The 14558-nt window shown below is 42.6% G+C and overlaps 1 protein-coding gene across 1 annotated transcript in view; it reads left to right on the top strand.

The window, feature by feature from the left end:
• The first annotated feature begins 7059 nt into the window (after positions 1 to 7059).
• The window catches only part of SYTL4 (synaptotagmin like 4), a 58631-nt gene continuing 51132 nt past the window's right edge, over positions 7060 to 14558 (top strand). Inside the window, exons 1-4 of the mRNA XM_008156542.3 lie at positions 7060 to 7188; positions 7440 to 7655; positions 7789 to 7898; positions 8126 to 8228. Of these exons, the coding sequence (XP_008154764.2) occupies positions 7079 to 7188; positions 7440 to 7655; positions 7789 to 7898; positions 8126 to 8228 (539 nt within the window). The 5' untranslated portion in view covers positions 7060 to 7078. The remainder of the gene's footprint in view (positions 7189 to 7439; positions 7656 to 7788; positions 7899 to 8125; positions 8229 to 14558) is intronic.

Below are 14558 nucleotides of genomic sequence, written 5' to 3'. Positions count from 1 at the left end.
ATAATGATTTCTTTGAAATCACGAAGATTTGCATTATAACCTAATACAATGGTCATTTGGGGGAATAAATGTTCCATATGTGCTTGAAAAGAATGCAATTATCCAACTGGATATAGAAATCTACATATGCCCATTAAATCAAGCTTATTTTGTTGTTCAGCTTTTGCTGGGGCTCCTCACACGGGGCACCACCTTGCCAGGCCTGACCAGTAGCCCCTGAACGACAGATGAACAGATTACTCTGACACAGTTGCACTGTGAAAGAGAGGGCTAAGGGGTTGCCTGGCTCAAGGGACCAAGCAGTCTTGATTGCCTGCCTCGTTAGGCCTTTATTGTACCAGCAGTTTGAGATAAAGTTTATCTTTTAGAATAGATACAATCAGCAGGGTAAGTAATATTGGGAGGTCACATGTGTTTGCAATGTCCTTTAAGCAAGGGTATCCAGGGATTAAGCATAAGGATTTCAATAAACACCCGGGGGGTCTGCTCATGCATAGACTTGTTTGGAAAGGTCAAAGAATAATTAAGGGCACCACCTTCGACACTCCCCTAAGTCTCCCCTAAGTTGGAATTCCGATAAACAGGGCAGGTGGCCTTCCACACACTTCCCTTTTCTAAGAATGTCCTCCTAACAAACTTTCCAACCAAGTCTTGTGTTCTCCCCAACAGTCTATAGGCTTACTAATTTTTTTATCTGATTGTACTAGCAATACGGTCATGCAGTGCATAATGTTTCAGTGAATGACAGACTGTGGTGGTATACCATAGCCTAGGTGTGTAATAGACTCTCCATGTAGGTTTGTGTAAGTACACTATATGATGTTCAAATAATGACAAAATCGCCTAGTGACAAATTTCTCAGAATGTATCCATCATTAAGTGGTGAATACTATAACTGAAAGGTATATTAATCTCTCATTTTGATGGTCGATTTTTCAATTTCTCTCTCTAATTGTACATAGTCATCTTTTATATATTTGCTGGTGTTCTATTAGTGCATATGAGTTTATTTACTCTATGTAGTCATCTTTATCCTTTGTAATGCCTTTGTTTCAAAGTTTTATTTTTTAGATATTAATATATCTACCTCAATTTTTTTTGGTTAGCATTTACCTTATATATCTTTTCCCATCTTTTTTCCTTTTAATCTTTCCTCGTCCTTATGTTTTAGATGTGTCTCTTATAAAATGGCACCCTAGCTGACTTTTAAAATTGTATCTAGTGTGTTAATCTCTGTATTTTATATGGTGAGTTTTGGTAACTTATGCTTTTTATGTTTATTTATATACTAGAAAATTTGTGCACTCGGGGGGGGGGTCCCTTAGCCTGGCATGCACCCTCTCACAATCTGGGACCCCTTGGGTAGGGTCCCTAGGCCTGGCCTGAGATCAGGGCCTATCAGGACTTTCCTTATCCCAGCTGCAGGCAGCTGGCCCCACCCCCACTGCTGCCACTGCTTGCCATCTGTGCAGCACTGCTCCCCACCCCCTGACACCGGTGGCCTTCCTCTGCAGGTGACAGGCATGGGGTGTGATAGCTTGGCTGGCCTGGGCCTCCCTCTGTGTAGTGATTGCTGGCCGGCCGCACACCTGTCACAGAGTCGCCGCAGGTGGCCTGGGCCTCCCTCTTTCTTTTCTGGGGGGTGTGGCCAGCCCTGAAGGGGCTGTCTGCCTACCTGATTGTCCCTAACCACTTGCCTGCCTACCTGATTGCCCCTAACCACTTGCCTGCCTACCTGATCACCCTTAACCACTGGTCTGTCTACCTGATCACCCCTAACCGCTGGTCTGCCTACCTGATCACCCCTAACCACTCTGCCTGCTGGCCTGATAGCCCCTAACCACTTGCTTGGGGGCGGGGCCAGCCCAGTGAGGGGCCGTGGTGGTTCTAGTCTCTGGTCATGCTGGTTGTTATGCTTATGGTGGCTGGCCTTTTATTATATAGGATTGAAATTTGTTTTTACCTTCTTACCTTTTGCTTTTTATTTGTCTAATTTTTTCTATGCTTTCCTTTTTCTGCTTGCCTTTAATATTCTGTTTTCTTCTCCCCACTACTGATTCTGTAAGATCTCATTTCAAGTTAGTTGGCTGGTAACAGGATTAATGTTGGAAATCTCAGCAACCCATAGTTGAAGGTAGGGCTGGGGATGGGATGTGATTTTTCTGAAAGATTTTCAAGTGATGGGGAAGAAGAAACAGGGAGATGATTGAGGTAATGGATGACTGAAGCTAAAAATATATATATTTTGAAATTGTGAGATAAGGATGTCTGATAGGACTTGAGCAATGGGAAGTGGGAGGAGTGTGAGAGGAAACCTTAAAATAGAACCTGGCCTGGCTGGTGTCTCTCAGTGGTTGGGCATCGACCTATGAAGCAGGAGGTCACCGTTCAATTCCCGTTCAGGGCACATACCCAGTTTGTGGGCTCAGTCCCCAGTGTGGGGCATGCAGGAGGCAGCTGATCGGTGATTCTCTTCATTGATGTTTCTGTCTCTCTACCCCTCTCCCTTCCTCTCTGAAATCAATAAAATAAAATAAAAAGAACCTGAAGGGATTAGGTAGTGGAACTGAACTAAAAGCTAGTAAAAAGATAATGAGGGTCCAGCTGAGTTTGGAGATCAGGAAATTGATGATACCTGTGTAATCCAGGAGCTGCTGATTTGTTGAGCAGTGCTTCAGCCATAATCACATATATGATAATTTATTTCCACAATGCATTTGCTTGCTCTGTTCAATATTTTATAACTAGAGGCCTGGTGCACAAAATTTGTGCACAGCAATGGGAGGGACCCCTCAGCCCAGCCTGCACCCTCTCCAATCTGGGACCACTGGCTCCTAACTGCTCACCTGCCTGCCTGCCTGCCCGCCCCTAACTGCCCCCCCCCCCCGCCAGCCTGATCACCCCTAACTGCCTCTGCCTGCCAGCCTGGTTGCGCCTAACTGACTCCCCCCTGCTGGCCTGGTCACCCCCAACTGCCCCCCCCACCAGCCTGGTTACCCCCAACTGCCCACCCCCGCCAGCCTGGTCGTCCCTCACTGCCCCCCCTCAGCCAGCCTGGTCGCCCACAGCTGCCCCCCCACTGGCCTGGTTGCCCCTAACTGCCCCCCCCGCCAGCCTGGTCACCCACAACTGTCCCCTCTGCCAGCCTGGTCATCCCCAACTCCCCTCCCTGCCGGCCTGGTTGCCACCAACTGCCCCCCCTCTGCTGGCCTGGTCACCCCTCACTGCCCTCCCTGCCGGCCTGGTCACCCCATGAAGCCTGCTGTTCAGTCATTTGGTTGTCCCTCACTAACCCCCCTGCCGGCCTGGTCACCCCACGCTGCCTGCTGTTTGGTCATTACTATGAGGGTGTCCTGACCAATTTGCATATTACCCTTTTATTAGTATAGATTGCTTTTGGCCATTATCCTGCCTGATTCAGGCCAGTAAAGCACTAGCTCTAGAATCAGAATGCCTGGGTTTGAATCCCAGCAACTTCATTTACTTGCTGTTTATTTATGGGAAAATTAACCTAACCTCTCCTGAGTTCTCATTTATAAAATGAAGATTATAGTACCTCACTCTTGGAGTTTCTATAAAGATTAAATTAGTTAACATATGTAAAGTACTTGTTTCTTGGAATATAGTAAATTCTCAATAAATGGAAATGTTGGGGTGATGACAACAGTGATGATCAGTAATAGTAGTGGTATGTGCAATGCTGTGTGCCAAGTATTGTGTTAGGTTCTGGTTCAGATACATAGAATAAAATTGACAAAGTCCTTGTTCTCATGGAGAGTTTATATTTTCCTTGGGGATAAGAATTAAGATGATTTCCTCAAGACTATCTAAGAAAGGGCCTAGGAAAGAGGCTATTGTATAGTTCAATAAAGACCAGGAAATAGCCAATTTGAGAAAATGTTAAGGTTTCAGGAACTTGTATAGCTTTGCTGGCTTTATATTTCTACTAGGGGCCCAGTGCATGAATTCATGCAACTTGAAAGGAACTGTGGGCTGCAAGGCTGCGGTAGGCACAGGGGTGGGTCTCAGCCCATCCTCCGAGCCCCCACACAGCCCCTCCTGCCATGGCCCCTGGTCACCTGTCTGCTGGCAGCCCGGCTCTGGCCACCTCCGCTCTCATATGCTGACAGTGCTGGTCCTGCTCGCACCCGCTGAATGTGTGAAGCGATTGGGGCCTGCGCCAGCAGTGGGTATGAGCAGCAGCTGCTGCCCTGATCGCCCCTCAGGAGCAGAGGAAGGTGGAGAAGCGCTCAGGGGAGATCAGGGCCAGTAGCTGCCGCTCGCATCTGCTGATGGCGCTGAGTGATCGGGACCAGTGCTGAGCGCCGGCAGTGGGTGCCAGCAGTGGTTCCGGTGCTGGCTGCAAGTGTGAGCGGGGCCGGCACTGGCAGTGGGTGAGATCAGCAGCTCCTGCACTGGCAGCGGGTGCAAGTGGGGCCATCGCTGGCAGCAGGTGCGAGAGGCAGCTGCCGACCCCGATCTCCCCTCAGGAGGAGGGGAGGTGGAGAAGCTTTGGTCTGGCACCCCCGCTCACCTGCTCCACCATCCTGCTGCAGCCAATGTCTACCATGTTCCACGCATGCCCCCTGGTGGTCAGCGCATGTCATAGCGATCGGTTGTTCGGATGTTCTGGTTGTGCCACTGCTCAGTCTATTTGCATATTAGCCTTTTATTACATAGGATTATATAGGATTATCCAGTAGGGAATTAGTTAAAAAAAACAACAACTTAAGTTGAAAGAGTTTGTTGTCTAGTTTTAAGGGAGAGCAGAGAAAGTAAGTATAAACCTCATATCTCTCTCCTGGGCTCTGACTCACATGACTACCAAATATATATTTTCAAATATAGTCTCTCTTCCTAACGTCCAGCTTTGTGCCTCCAACATCCTGGGTCTAATTACCTGAATATGCTGTGTGCAGGACAAACTCAATATGACTAAAACTATGATTCTTGCCTTATTTCTAAACCCATTTCTTCTCTTATAGCATATACAAATGTTTAGATAAATACTTTACCAAAAAAGAGAATTCAATATTTTCCTGCAACTACTTCTTTTCCACTAAGGAATGTATTTTCATATAGATCTACCACCTTTTTAATGGCCAAACAGTATGCTGTTATATGGAAGTAGTATTTGGTTTAATGATTCCTTTGTTAAAGAACTTTTTTTCTCTTGCAAATGATGTTGCAGTAACATTCTTGTACATATACCCTTGCATTCACATTTGTGTGAATATTTCTACTAGGTAGATTCTTAGAAGTGGTATTGCTTGACTAAGAAGTATGCATATTTTACAATGTGTTATGTATTACCAAATTGCACTTCAGTCTGTCCTTTAAATCAGTCTTTTTTTATAAAAGATATTTTATTGATTTTTTACAGAGAGGAAGGGAGAGGGATAGAGAGCTAGAAACATCGATGAGAGAGAAACATCGATCAGCTGCCTCCTGCACACTCCCTACTAGGGATGTGCCTACAACCAAGGTACATGCCCTTGACCGGAATCAAACCTGGGACCCTTCAGTCCGCAGTCCGACGCTCTATCCATTGAGCCAAACCAGTTTCGGCTAAATCAGTCTTTTATATTATAGCTAGAGTGATCTCTGTAAAATGAATTTGATCATGTGACTTCCCAATATAAGAAACAAAGCAACAACAAAGATGTTTGATGGATTTCTATTGTCTATATAATGAATTTTAAAATTCTTAATTTTTAAGAGTATTTGAGATTTATATAATCTCCTACCATTGTCCTCTACTAGCAAACATATACTCTGTTGTATAAGACAAAATTCACCTCTTCTGTAAAGCCTTCCATGTCCCTCTCTATGCAAGTTAGAATTAGTTACTTCCTTCTCTAAGTTCCATAGCATTTAATTTATGATCCCTCTGATAGAACTTAGTACATTGTACTGTATTTTTGTGTATCTGTTTTCCCTACTACTCTGTGAACCTAAGGCAGGGACTGTTTTACGGATCTCTCTATTTCCCACACTTTGCACAATGGCTGTCAGAGTGGGTGCTCAACAAATGTGCATGAAATGGATGAAGATATCCTTGAGGTAGTGTTAGCAATAAGAGATCAACCAAAGGACTTCTATGCGTGCATATAAACATAACCAATGGATGCAAGACACTAGGGGGGGTGAGGGCATGTGCTGGAGGGTAGGGAGCCAGGGGGAGGTCAATGGAGAAAAAAAGGAGACATATGTACAACTATTTGTAATACTTCAAACAATAAAATAAAATTTAAAAAATAACTTTGGGAGATAGAGTAGGTGATGGAAGTTTTGAAATGTAGCAGAAAGCTGACTAAATCCTGGGAACATGGAAGTTGGTCAGGAAAGGAAAAATGGGCTTCAACTGGCAGGAGTCCTCATGTGGTTTTCACTTCTACTACAGAGACCAGCTATCTGATATTTTGCATTATTAGACTTGGGGCTTGAGAACATTTAAAGTATTGAAAATTGGATGATTGAGGATCTGCTTGATGGAGGGGGAGTTTGACTCATTTCATCTGAGCTCTTTCCTGACCAAGATGAAAGACCCAACCCTTTCCCAGAGTCATGAATAAGTTTTTATTTGAAAAATCAAAGCATCTTAATTTTAAATCGAAGGCCTATCTTTAATTCAGGTGGGGGTAGGAATGGTAAATAGGTCAGATAATTCTACATTGTCTCTTTTTAAAATATATTTTTATTGATTTCAGAGAGGAAGGGAGAGAGAGATAGAAACATCAGTGATGAGAGAGAATCATTGATTGGCTGCCTCCTGCATACCCCACACTGGGGATTGAGTATGCAACCCGGGCATGTGCCCTGACCAGGAATTGAACCATGATCTCCTGGCTCATAGGTTGATGCTCAACCACTGAGCCACACCAGCTGGGCTGCACTGATTGTCTCTTTAGCCTGACTCAAGGGGAAAGTGGTCTACTAAAAGCCTCTAGAGCTGTGGGCCTATTCTGGAGTAAATTATGTGTGAAATTAATTCTTAACTTATTTCAGGCAACTCTGGTAGCTCTCCTACTCTGGTTGTTTTGAAGAAAGAAGAATAGAAGAAAAAATAGAATAAGTCATGTCAGAGATGCTTGACCTCTCTTTTCTGTCTGAGATGGAAAGGGATTTGATCCTCAGTGTTCTACAGCGAGATGAGGAGCTCCGGAAAGCAGATGAGAAAAGAATTAGGTAAGAGTTCCAGAAAAAGCATGGGTTCCCAGGCTTTTGACCAATGATATCCAGACTTTTTCTTATAACTCTCATATGACTTTCAGAGGAACTTGTGTATGAGGTTTACAACTCTTCATTGGCTTAGGTTGGGCTCTGAGGTGATTGTTTTCACAGAACTAAACAGTTTTACTGTCTCTACTCCACAACCCCTCTCTCTCTAACCTGTGCAGATCCTGAATCAACTTGTTCTTCTTTTTGGGTCTCGGCAGGCGATTGAAGAATGAATTACTGGAGATAAAAAGGAAAGGGGCCAAGAGGGGCAGCCAACACTATAGTGATCGGACCTGTGCCCGGTGCCAGGAGAACCTGGGCCGTTTGACTCCTAAGACCAACACTTGTAGGGGTTGTAATCACCTGGTGTGCCGAGACTGCCGTATCCATGAAAGCAATGGTACCTGGAGGTGCAAGGTGTGCGCCAAGGAAATGTGAGTGTCACTTAGGACTGAGTAGAGAGAGGAAATGAGGCCCTAGCTATGGTGAGACTTTCTCCTCTCAGCCTTCGTTGGTTGAATAACAAGGACCATTATCTATCTGTTATTTTCTTATATTCCTTCCCAGAGAGCTGAAGAAGGCAACTGGAGACTGGTTTTACGACCAGAAAGTGAATCGCTTTGCTTACCGCACAGGCAGTGAGATAATCAGGATGTCCCTGCGCCGCAAACCTGCAGGTACAGGATCTTTCTGGAGGTGGTTCCTTTAGGTGTTTGACCTCAAGTCATAGATCCTCTGGTGTGAAATCCTCATGTATTCTTATTGGTGGTATCTTAACCTTCATGGGCTCAAACTGATTGTGGGAGAACATAAAGATTATATTGCCATCCCTTTTTCAAGTGTAATGTGTTTCCCTTTCCTCCCTCATCACCACCACTCTGCCATGTTTTTGTTTGTCTTGAAGTGAATAAAAGAGAGACTGTGGGACAGTCCCTCCATCATCAGTCACAGATGGGTGATGTCTGGCCAGGAAGAAAGATCATTCAGGAGCAACAGAAGGAGCCCAGGTAAGAACCAATCATTTCAAGAACTGATACACATCTCTTTAATTCTATTATTTTTTACTTTGTTCTGTCTCTAAAATAATAGATGTTCATTGTAGGAAAATTGGGAAAGTACAGAAAATAATAAAGAAGGAGGGGAAAAGCCCTGGTCAATGTGGCTGTTAGTTGGACATTGGCCCATGCACCAAAAGGTTGCTGGTTTGATTCCTGGTCAGGGTACATGCCTGGGTTGCAGGCTCAATCCCCAGTAGGGGTCGTGAAGGAGGTAGCCAATCGATGTTTCCCTCTCACATCAATGTTTCTCCTTCTCTCTCCCTCTCCTTTCCTCTCTCTCTAAAAATCAATGAAAATATTTTTAAGGGAGGAAAACAATATTCCTAATCCTACTACACATATGTAAACATTAATACTTTGGCATATTTACTTTATAAGGAAAAATTTAAAGATAAATACAAATAACACATACTCATTATTGAAAATTTAATCAATATCTATATATATAAAAGCCTAAGCGACCATTCAACTGCTCAACTGGTAGTTATGACATGCATTGACCACCAGGGGCCAGACGCTCAATGCACAGGCATGGAAACATGGAACAGACTGATGAATCTCAGAGGGAAGGAGGGCGGGGGGTGGGCGGGAAGAGATTAACCAAAGATCATATGCATACTAGAGGCCTGGTGCATGGATTCCTGCACCGGTGGGGTTCCTTGGCCTGGCCTCTGGGGATCGGGCCGAAACCAGCAGTCTGACATCCCCTGAGGGGTTCCAGATTGCGAAAGGGCACAGGCCAGGCTGAGGGACCCCACCGGTGCACGAATCCGTGCACCAGGCCTCTAGTAGGAAATAATAAAGAAAGCAACAAATCGCCCAAATTCCTATTTCTCAGGGTTTACATGATATGAAAATTATTTCAGATATCTTTTTTGTATATCTAGACATAGAGGCAAGAGTGAATGGGTACATAGAAAAAACTTTGTAATATAGGGTCATAATAAATTTAAAACATTTTGTTTAATTTTACTTGATTTTATCAGACTGAAATACTTAAGTTGAAGAATTGCTAATCTTCAGACAAATGTGTTTTTTAACCATCCTACCTAATAAAACAGTAATATGCAAATTGACCGTACATTCGCTCTACCCATAAGCCACGCCCACCAGCCACGCCCACCGCCATGCCCACCAGCCAATCAGGAGCAAATATACACCTTAAACCAGCAAAGATGGCGGGGGGAGGGGGCAGCGCCTGCTGCCAGTGGAATTCAAGCCATGATGGTAGACTGGGGCAGCCGGCTGACAAGGTCCTGGATAGGGGCTTCGAGTCAGCTGCCGCCAACGGCGGCTGACTCGAAGCCCTGATCAGGGATCATGGACCAGGGCAGGCGGTGTGGGTTAGTGCCTGCAGCCGCCTACCCAGGTCCGCCATCACGGATCATGGACCAGGGCAGGCGGCGTGGGTTAGTGCCGACAGCTGCCTCCCCAGGTCCGCCATCACGGATCATGGACCTGGGCAGGCGGTGTGGGTTAGCACCCGCAGCCACCTGCCCAGGTCCGCCATCATGGATCATGGACCTCGGCAGGCGGCGTGATCACGGATCACGGACCAGGGCAGGCGGCGTGGGTTAGCACCGGCAGCTGCCTGACCAGGTCCGAATAAGGGCTTCGAGTCAGCCGCCGCCAGCGGCGGCTGACTCGAAGCCCCTATCAGGGATCACGGACCAGGGCAGGCAGCATGGGTTAGCGCCCATAGCTGCCTGCCCAGGTCACGGACCAGGGCAGGCGGTGTGGGTTAGCACCGGCAGCCGCCTGCCCAGGTCCGCCATCCTGGATCACGGACCTGGGCAGGCGGCGTGATCATGGATCACGGGCGAGGGCAGGCGGCGTCGGTTAGTGCCCGCAGCCGCCTGACCAGGTCCCCGATAGGGACTTGGAGTCTAGCATAACAAAAATAATATTCAGCAAAAGCAGGAGACAAAGTTTCATAAGTTCTCCCCCAGGTCACCACTGTTCTCTTATACATTTTAATTATCCCAGACTTTGCCTGATGGGATTTGATTTGAATTATGCCTGATGGAGATTACATGGCATGAATTGTAGGCTCATTCTTTTTGTGGTTGCCTGACTGAGAAAGGCCTTGGAATGAGAGAAGGCACTTTTATTTTCCTTTTTCATTCTATAGAGACTGAGGAATTACAGTTATATGAAGTTAGTGATAGAATGAAAGTCTCATGCTGTAGTTTTTCTGTAAGTTTTATCATGTGGACTATCAAAAACTTGGTGGGATCCTTTTCAAGAGGTGTTACAAAAATTATGTTGGAATTAACATTCAAGAGTAAAAGGAGAGAAGTGAGTGGTGGGTAAAGGAAAGAACTTTGTCCTAGAAACCAAATAGAAGCCACATAAACCTTCAGATTCTTACTCATTGTGCTTTGGAGGTATTAAAGGATAATTTTTTTAAAAGGTAAAATCATAACTCATAATCTGTATAGATAAAAGGCTAAGTGACCGACATTTGTCCATCCGTCTGACCAACCAGTACATATGACGCACACTGGAAATTTAAAAATAAACTTTGACTCGCACACGTGCCATACATATAAAGCTCTCGCTGGCGCTACTTTGAATGTTGCATTTGGTGGGAAAGTTCTTTTCAGAGGGTATTTTTGTGCCACCATGCTATACGATTGGCCATAGTACAAATAAGTTTAAAGTACTGTAGTGTTTGGGGATGTTTCAGATAGTTGTCTCTTAAAACAAATATGAGATCAGAGGATTCTGCTTATAGTGAATGGTTAGTAAAACTTGGAGATGGCAAACTTGATACCAGTTTTCATTTAGGAATGGATATTATTGAAATTCCCCATGAAATGATTTTTAATGGGTCTATTATTAAAGCCACCTTTGGAAATAGTATATCTATAGATAATATTAAAAATATATCTAAACGTGCAATTCTTTGTTCAAAAAATGAGCACGTTCAAAAATTAAATGAAGAAATTTTGGATATACTTGATGGAGATTTTCACACCTATTTGAGTGATGATTCCATTGACTCAACAGATGATGCTGAAAAGGAAAATTTTCCTATTGAATTTCTTAATAGTATTACTCCTTCTGGAATGCCGTGTCATAAATTAAAATTGAAAGTGGGTGCAATCATCATGCTATTGAGAAATCTTAATAGTAAATGGGGTCTTTGTAATGGAACCAGATTTATTATCAAAAGATTGCGACCTAACATTATCAAAGCTGAAATATTAACAGGATCTGCAGAGGGAGAGATTGTTCTGATTCCAAGAATTGATTTGTCCCCATCTGACACTGGCCACCCATTTAAATTAATTCGAAGATAGTTTCCCGTTTCGCCAGCATTTGTGATGACTATTAATAAATCACAAGGACAAACTCTAGACAGAGTAGGAATATTCCTACCTGAACCCGTTTTTGGACATGGTCAGTTAATGTTGCTTTCTCTTTCTCTCTCTTTTTTTTTTTAAGTATTTTTAAAAAATATTTTATTGATTTTTTTACAGAGAAGAAGGGAGAGGGACAGAGAGTTAGAAACATCGATGCGAGAGAAACATCGATCAGCTGCCTCCTGCGCACCTCCTACGGGGGAATGTGCCCATAACCAAGGTACATGCCCTTGACTGGAATCGAACCTGGGACCTTTCAGTCCACAGGGCGACGCTCTATCCACTGAGCCAAACCAGTTACAGCTGTTGCTTTCTCTTGAGTTCAAAGAGCATGTTACGTTAAAGTTAAAGTTGTAAATACTTTATCTCAAGGGAAATTAGTCAAGCACTCTGAAAGTGTTTTTACTCTTAATGTGGTATACAGGGAGATATTAGAATAAGTTTAATCACTTTATCAGTCATTATTTGCATCAATGTTGTTTTTATATTACGAGTTTGTTATTGTTGTTATATCATTTTGTTATTGTTTAGTTATTAATAAAATTATGTATTATTTTCCTATACATTGTACTCATTTCCTTTTATCTCTCACACTTTTATTATAGAGAAAGGGCAAATAGCAATATTAAAATATTTCATCTAATTAATTCCCTTTCAATGTGCACGAATTTCGTGCACCAGGCTACTAGTAAAATATATTAGTCATTAACATCCCTCTAAGGTTAAGAAAAAATATTATTAAAACATTGAACAGTTATTAATTTTTTTCTAATATCTTTTTGTTAAGGAACTTTTCGAGATAAAATTCACTTACCATACAGTTCATCCACTTATAGTGTACAATGCAGTGGGTTTTAGTATATTTACAGAATTGTGCAGTCATTACCCCAATCGATTATAGAACTTATCATCATCTTAAAAAGAAACCCTGTGTCCTTTAGCTATCATTCCCCACAGCCTCGCTATCCTTTCCCATCCCTAAGCAATCACTGGTCTACTTTCTATTTTTATATATTTACCTATTCAGAATGTTTCACTTAAATGGAATAATAGAATATGTGGTCCTTTGTGACCATCTTCTCTCATTTAACATAATGTTTTTAAGGTTCATCTATGTGGTGGCAGGTATCAGTACTTCATTTCTTTTTATTGCCAAATAATATCCCATTATATGTAGATATCAAATTTGTTTATCCATTCATCTGTTGATGGACATGTGGGTTATTTCCACTTTTTGGCTTTTGTGAGTAATGCTGTTATGAACATTCATTACGAGTTTTTGTTTGGACATATGTTTTAATTTCTCTTAGGTAGGTAGATACCTAGGTGTAGAGTTGCTGGGTCAGTCATTTAGTCATTTTTTAAAGCTACCTATTTCAATATTGCACATTATCAGTGACTGTCTGCTATGAAAGAGGAGATTAGGTGTCTTACACTCCCTCCCAACTTTTTCTCCTACTCCCAATTTTTATTACTCAAATTATTATGGCATTTACATTCTGTTACACTATCATAAATCATTTGTTTGTTATATCTGTGTTTTTTTTATTTTTTATTTTTGGTTCATATTTGAAAGGATCATATGTTTATAAACATGCACAGTACCATGACTTCTCTGCATTTCTGAATTCTTTACTTTGATTTATTTTAGTTACCTGGATTTTTTCATTGAGAATTTCCTTCAAGAAGGGCTTGTGGGAGCTATTTTTATTTCATCCTTTCATGATGAGAGTATCTGTCTAGTGCCCTTATACTTGAACGATATCTTGGCTGGATATTATATTATTGGATCACACTTTCTTTCCCTCAGAATGTTGTAGACATCACTTTACTGTCTTCTGCCACTGGATGTAACTGTGAAGAAGTCTGAGGCTAGCTAGCTAGTTCTTATTTTTCTCCCTTGTAGGTAACTTTGTGTGTGTGTGTGTGTGTGTGTGTGTGTGTGTGTGTGCGTGTGTGTAAACAAATTCTTTTTATTTTTCTTTTAAAAATGTATTTTTATTGATTTCAGAGAGGGAGGAAGGGAGGGAGAGAGAGAGTGAGAGAGAGGGAGGGAAGGGGGAAGAGAGAGAGAGAGAGAGAGAGAGAGAGAGAGAGAGAGAGAGAGAGAGAGAGAGAGAGAGAGAGAGAGAGAGAGAGAGAGAGAGAGAGAGATGAGAGAAAATCACTGATCGGCTGCCTCTTGCATGCCCCCTACTGGGAATTGAATCATGACCTCCTGGTTCATAGGTCAATGCTCAACCACTGAGCCACACCAGCCAGGCTAGTTTTCTTGAAGTTTAGTAACTTAGCAAGGATATGTCTCAGTGGTGTATCATTTTCCCCTAATATGTGGTGTACCCTTGATGAGTTCTTTCTTCATTGCTGGACAAATTTTTTGTACTGTGTACTCTGAACTTTTTTTCTGTTTTCATTAGTTAAGTTCTCCACCTCAGGGACATTGGATTTCCTTGTTCTTCATTTTTGTCCTTTTCTTTTACTGTTAAATGCAAGAGATAAAATAGAAAGATGAATACAATTAAGCATGATTAGTCCAACCCTTTCCTCTGTGCTATTACTTTGATTTTTCAGCCAGTTTTCTCTTCCCCTCCTTCCCTTATTTCCTCCCTCCCTTCCTTTTTGCTGTTTCTAATTATTTGAATGAATTATCTTATTTAGGTTTTAATTTGTTCTCTTATTTCAATCTTCCTTTTCCTTTAATTTTGTTACTTTATCAGCTAGTATTTGAACTCTTGCATTTCATCAAATCTATATTCTTATTCAATTCCTGTGCAATGTAAAAGACTCACAAGAAACCTACTTATTTTCCTAGGGTTATATTCTTCTCCAGAATGGGTTCTTTGTTCATTTTTCAAGTTATTTCTTTCCCCCCACCTAATGGCATATTTATATATTTGCAAGATCATTTCTT

The sequence above is a fragment of the Eptesicus fuscus genome, chromosome 1 (genome assembly GCF_027574615.1).
Source record: "Eptesicus fuscus isolate TK198812 chromosome 1, DD_ASM_mEF_20220401, whole genome shotgun sequence".
NCBI lineage: Eukaryota > Metazoa > Chordata > Mammalia > Chiroptera > Vespertilionidae > Eptesicus > Eptesicus fuscus.
Note: the sequence above shows the minus strand (reverse complement) of the source record. Positions and strands in the feature narration are given on the sequence as shown.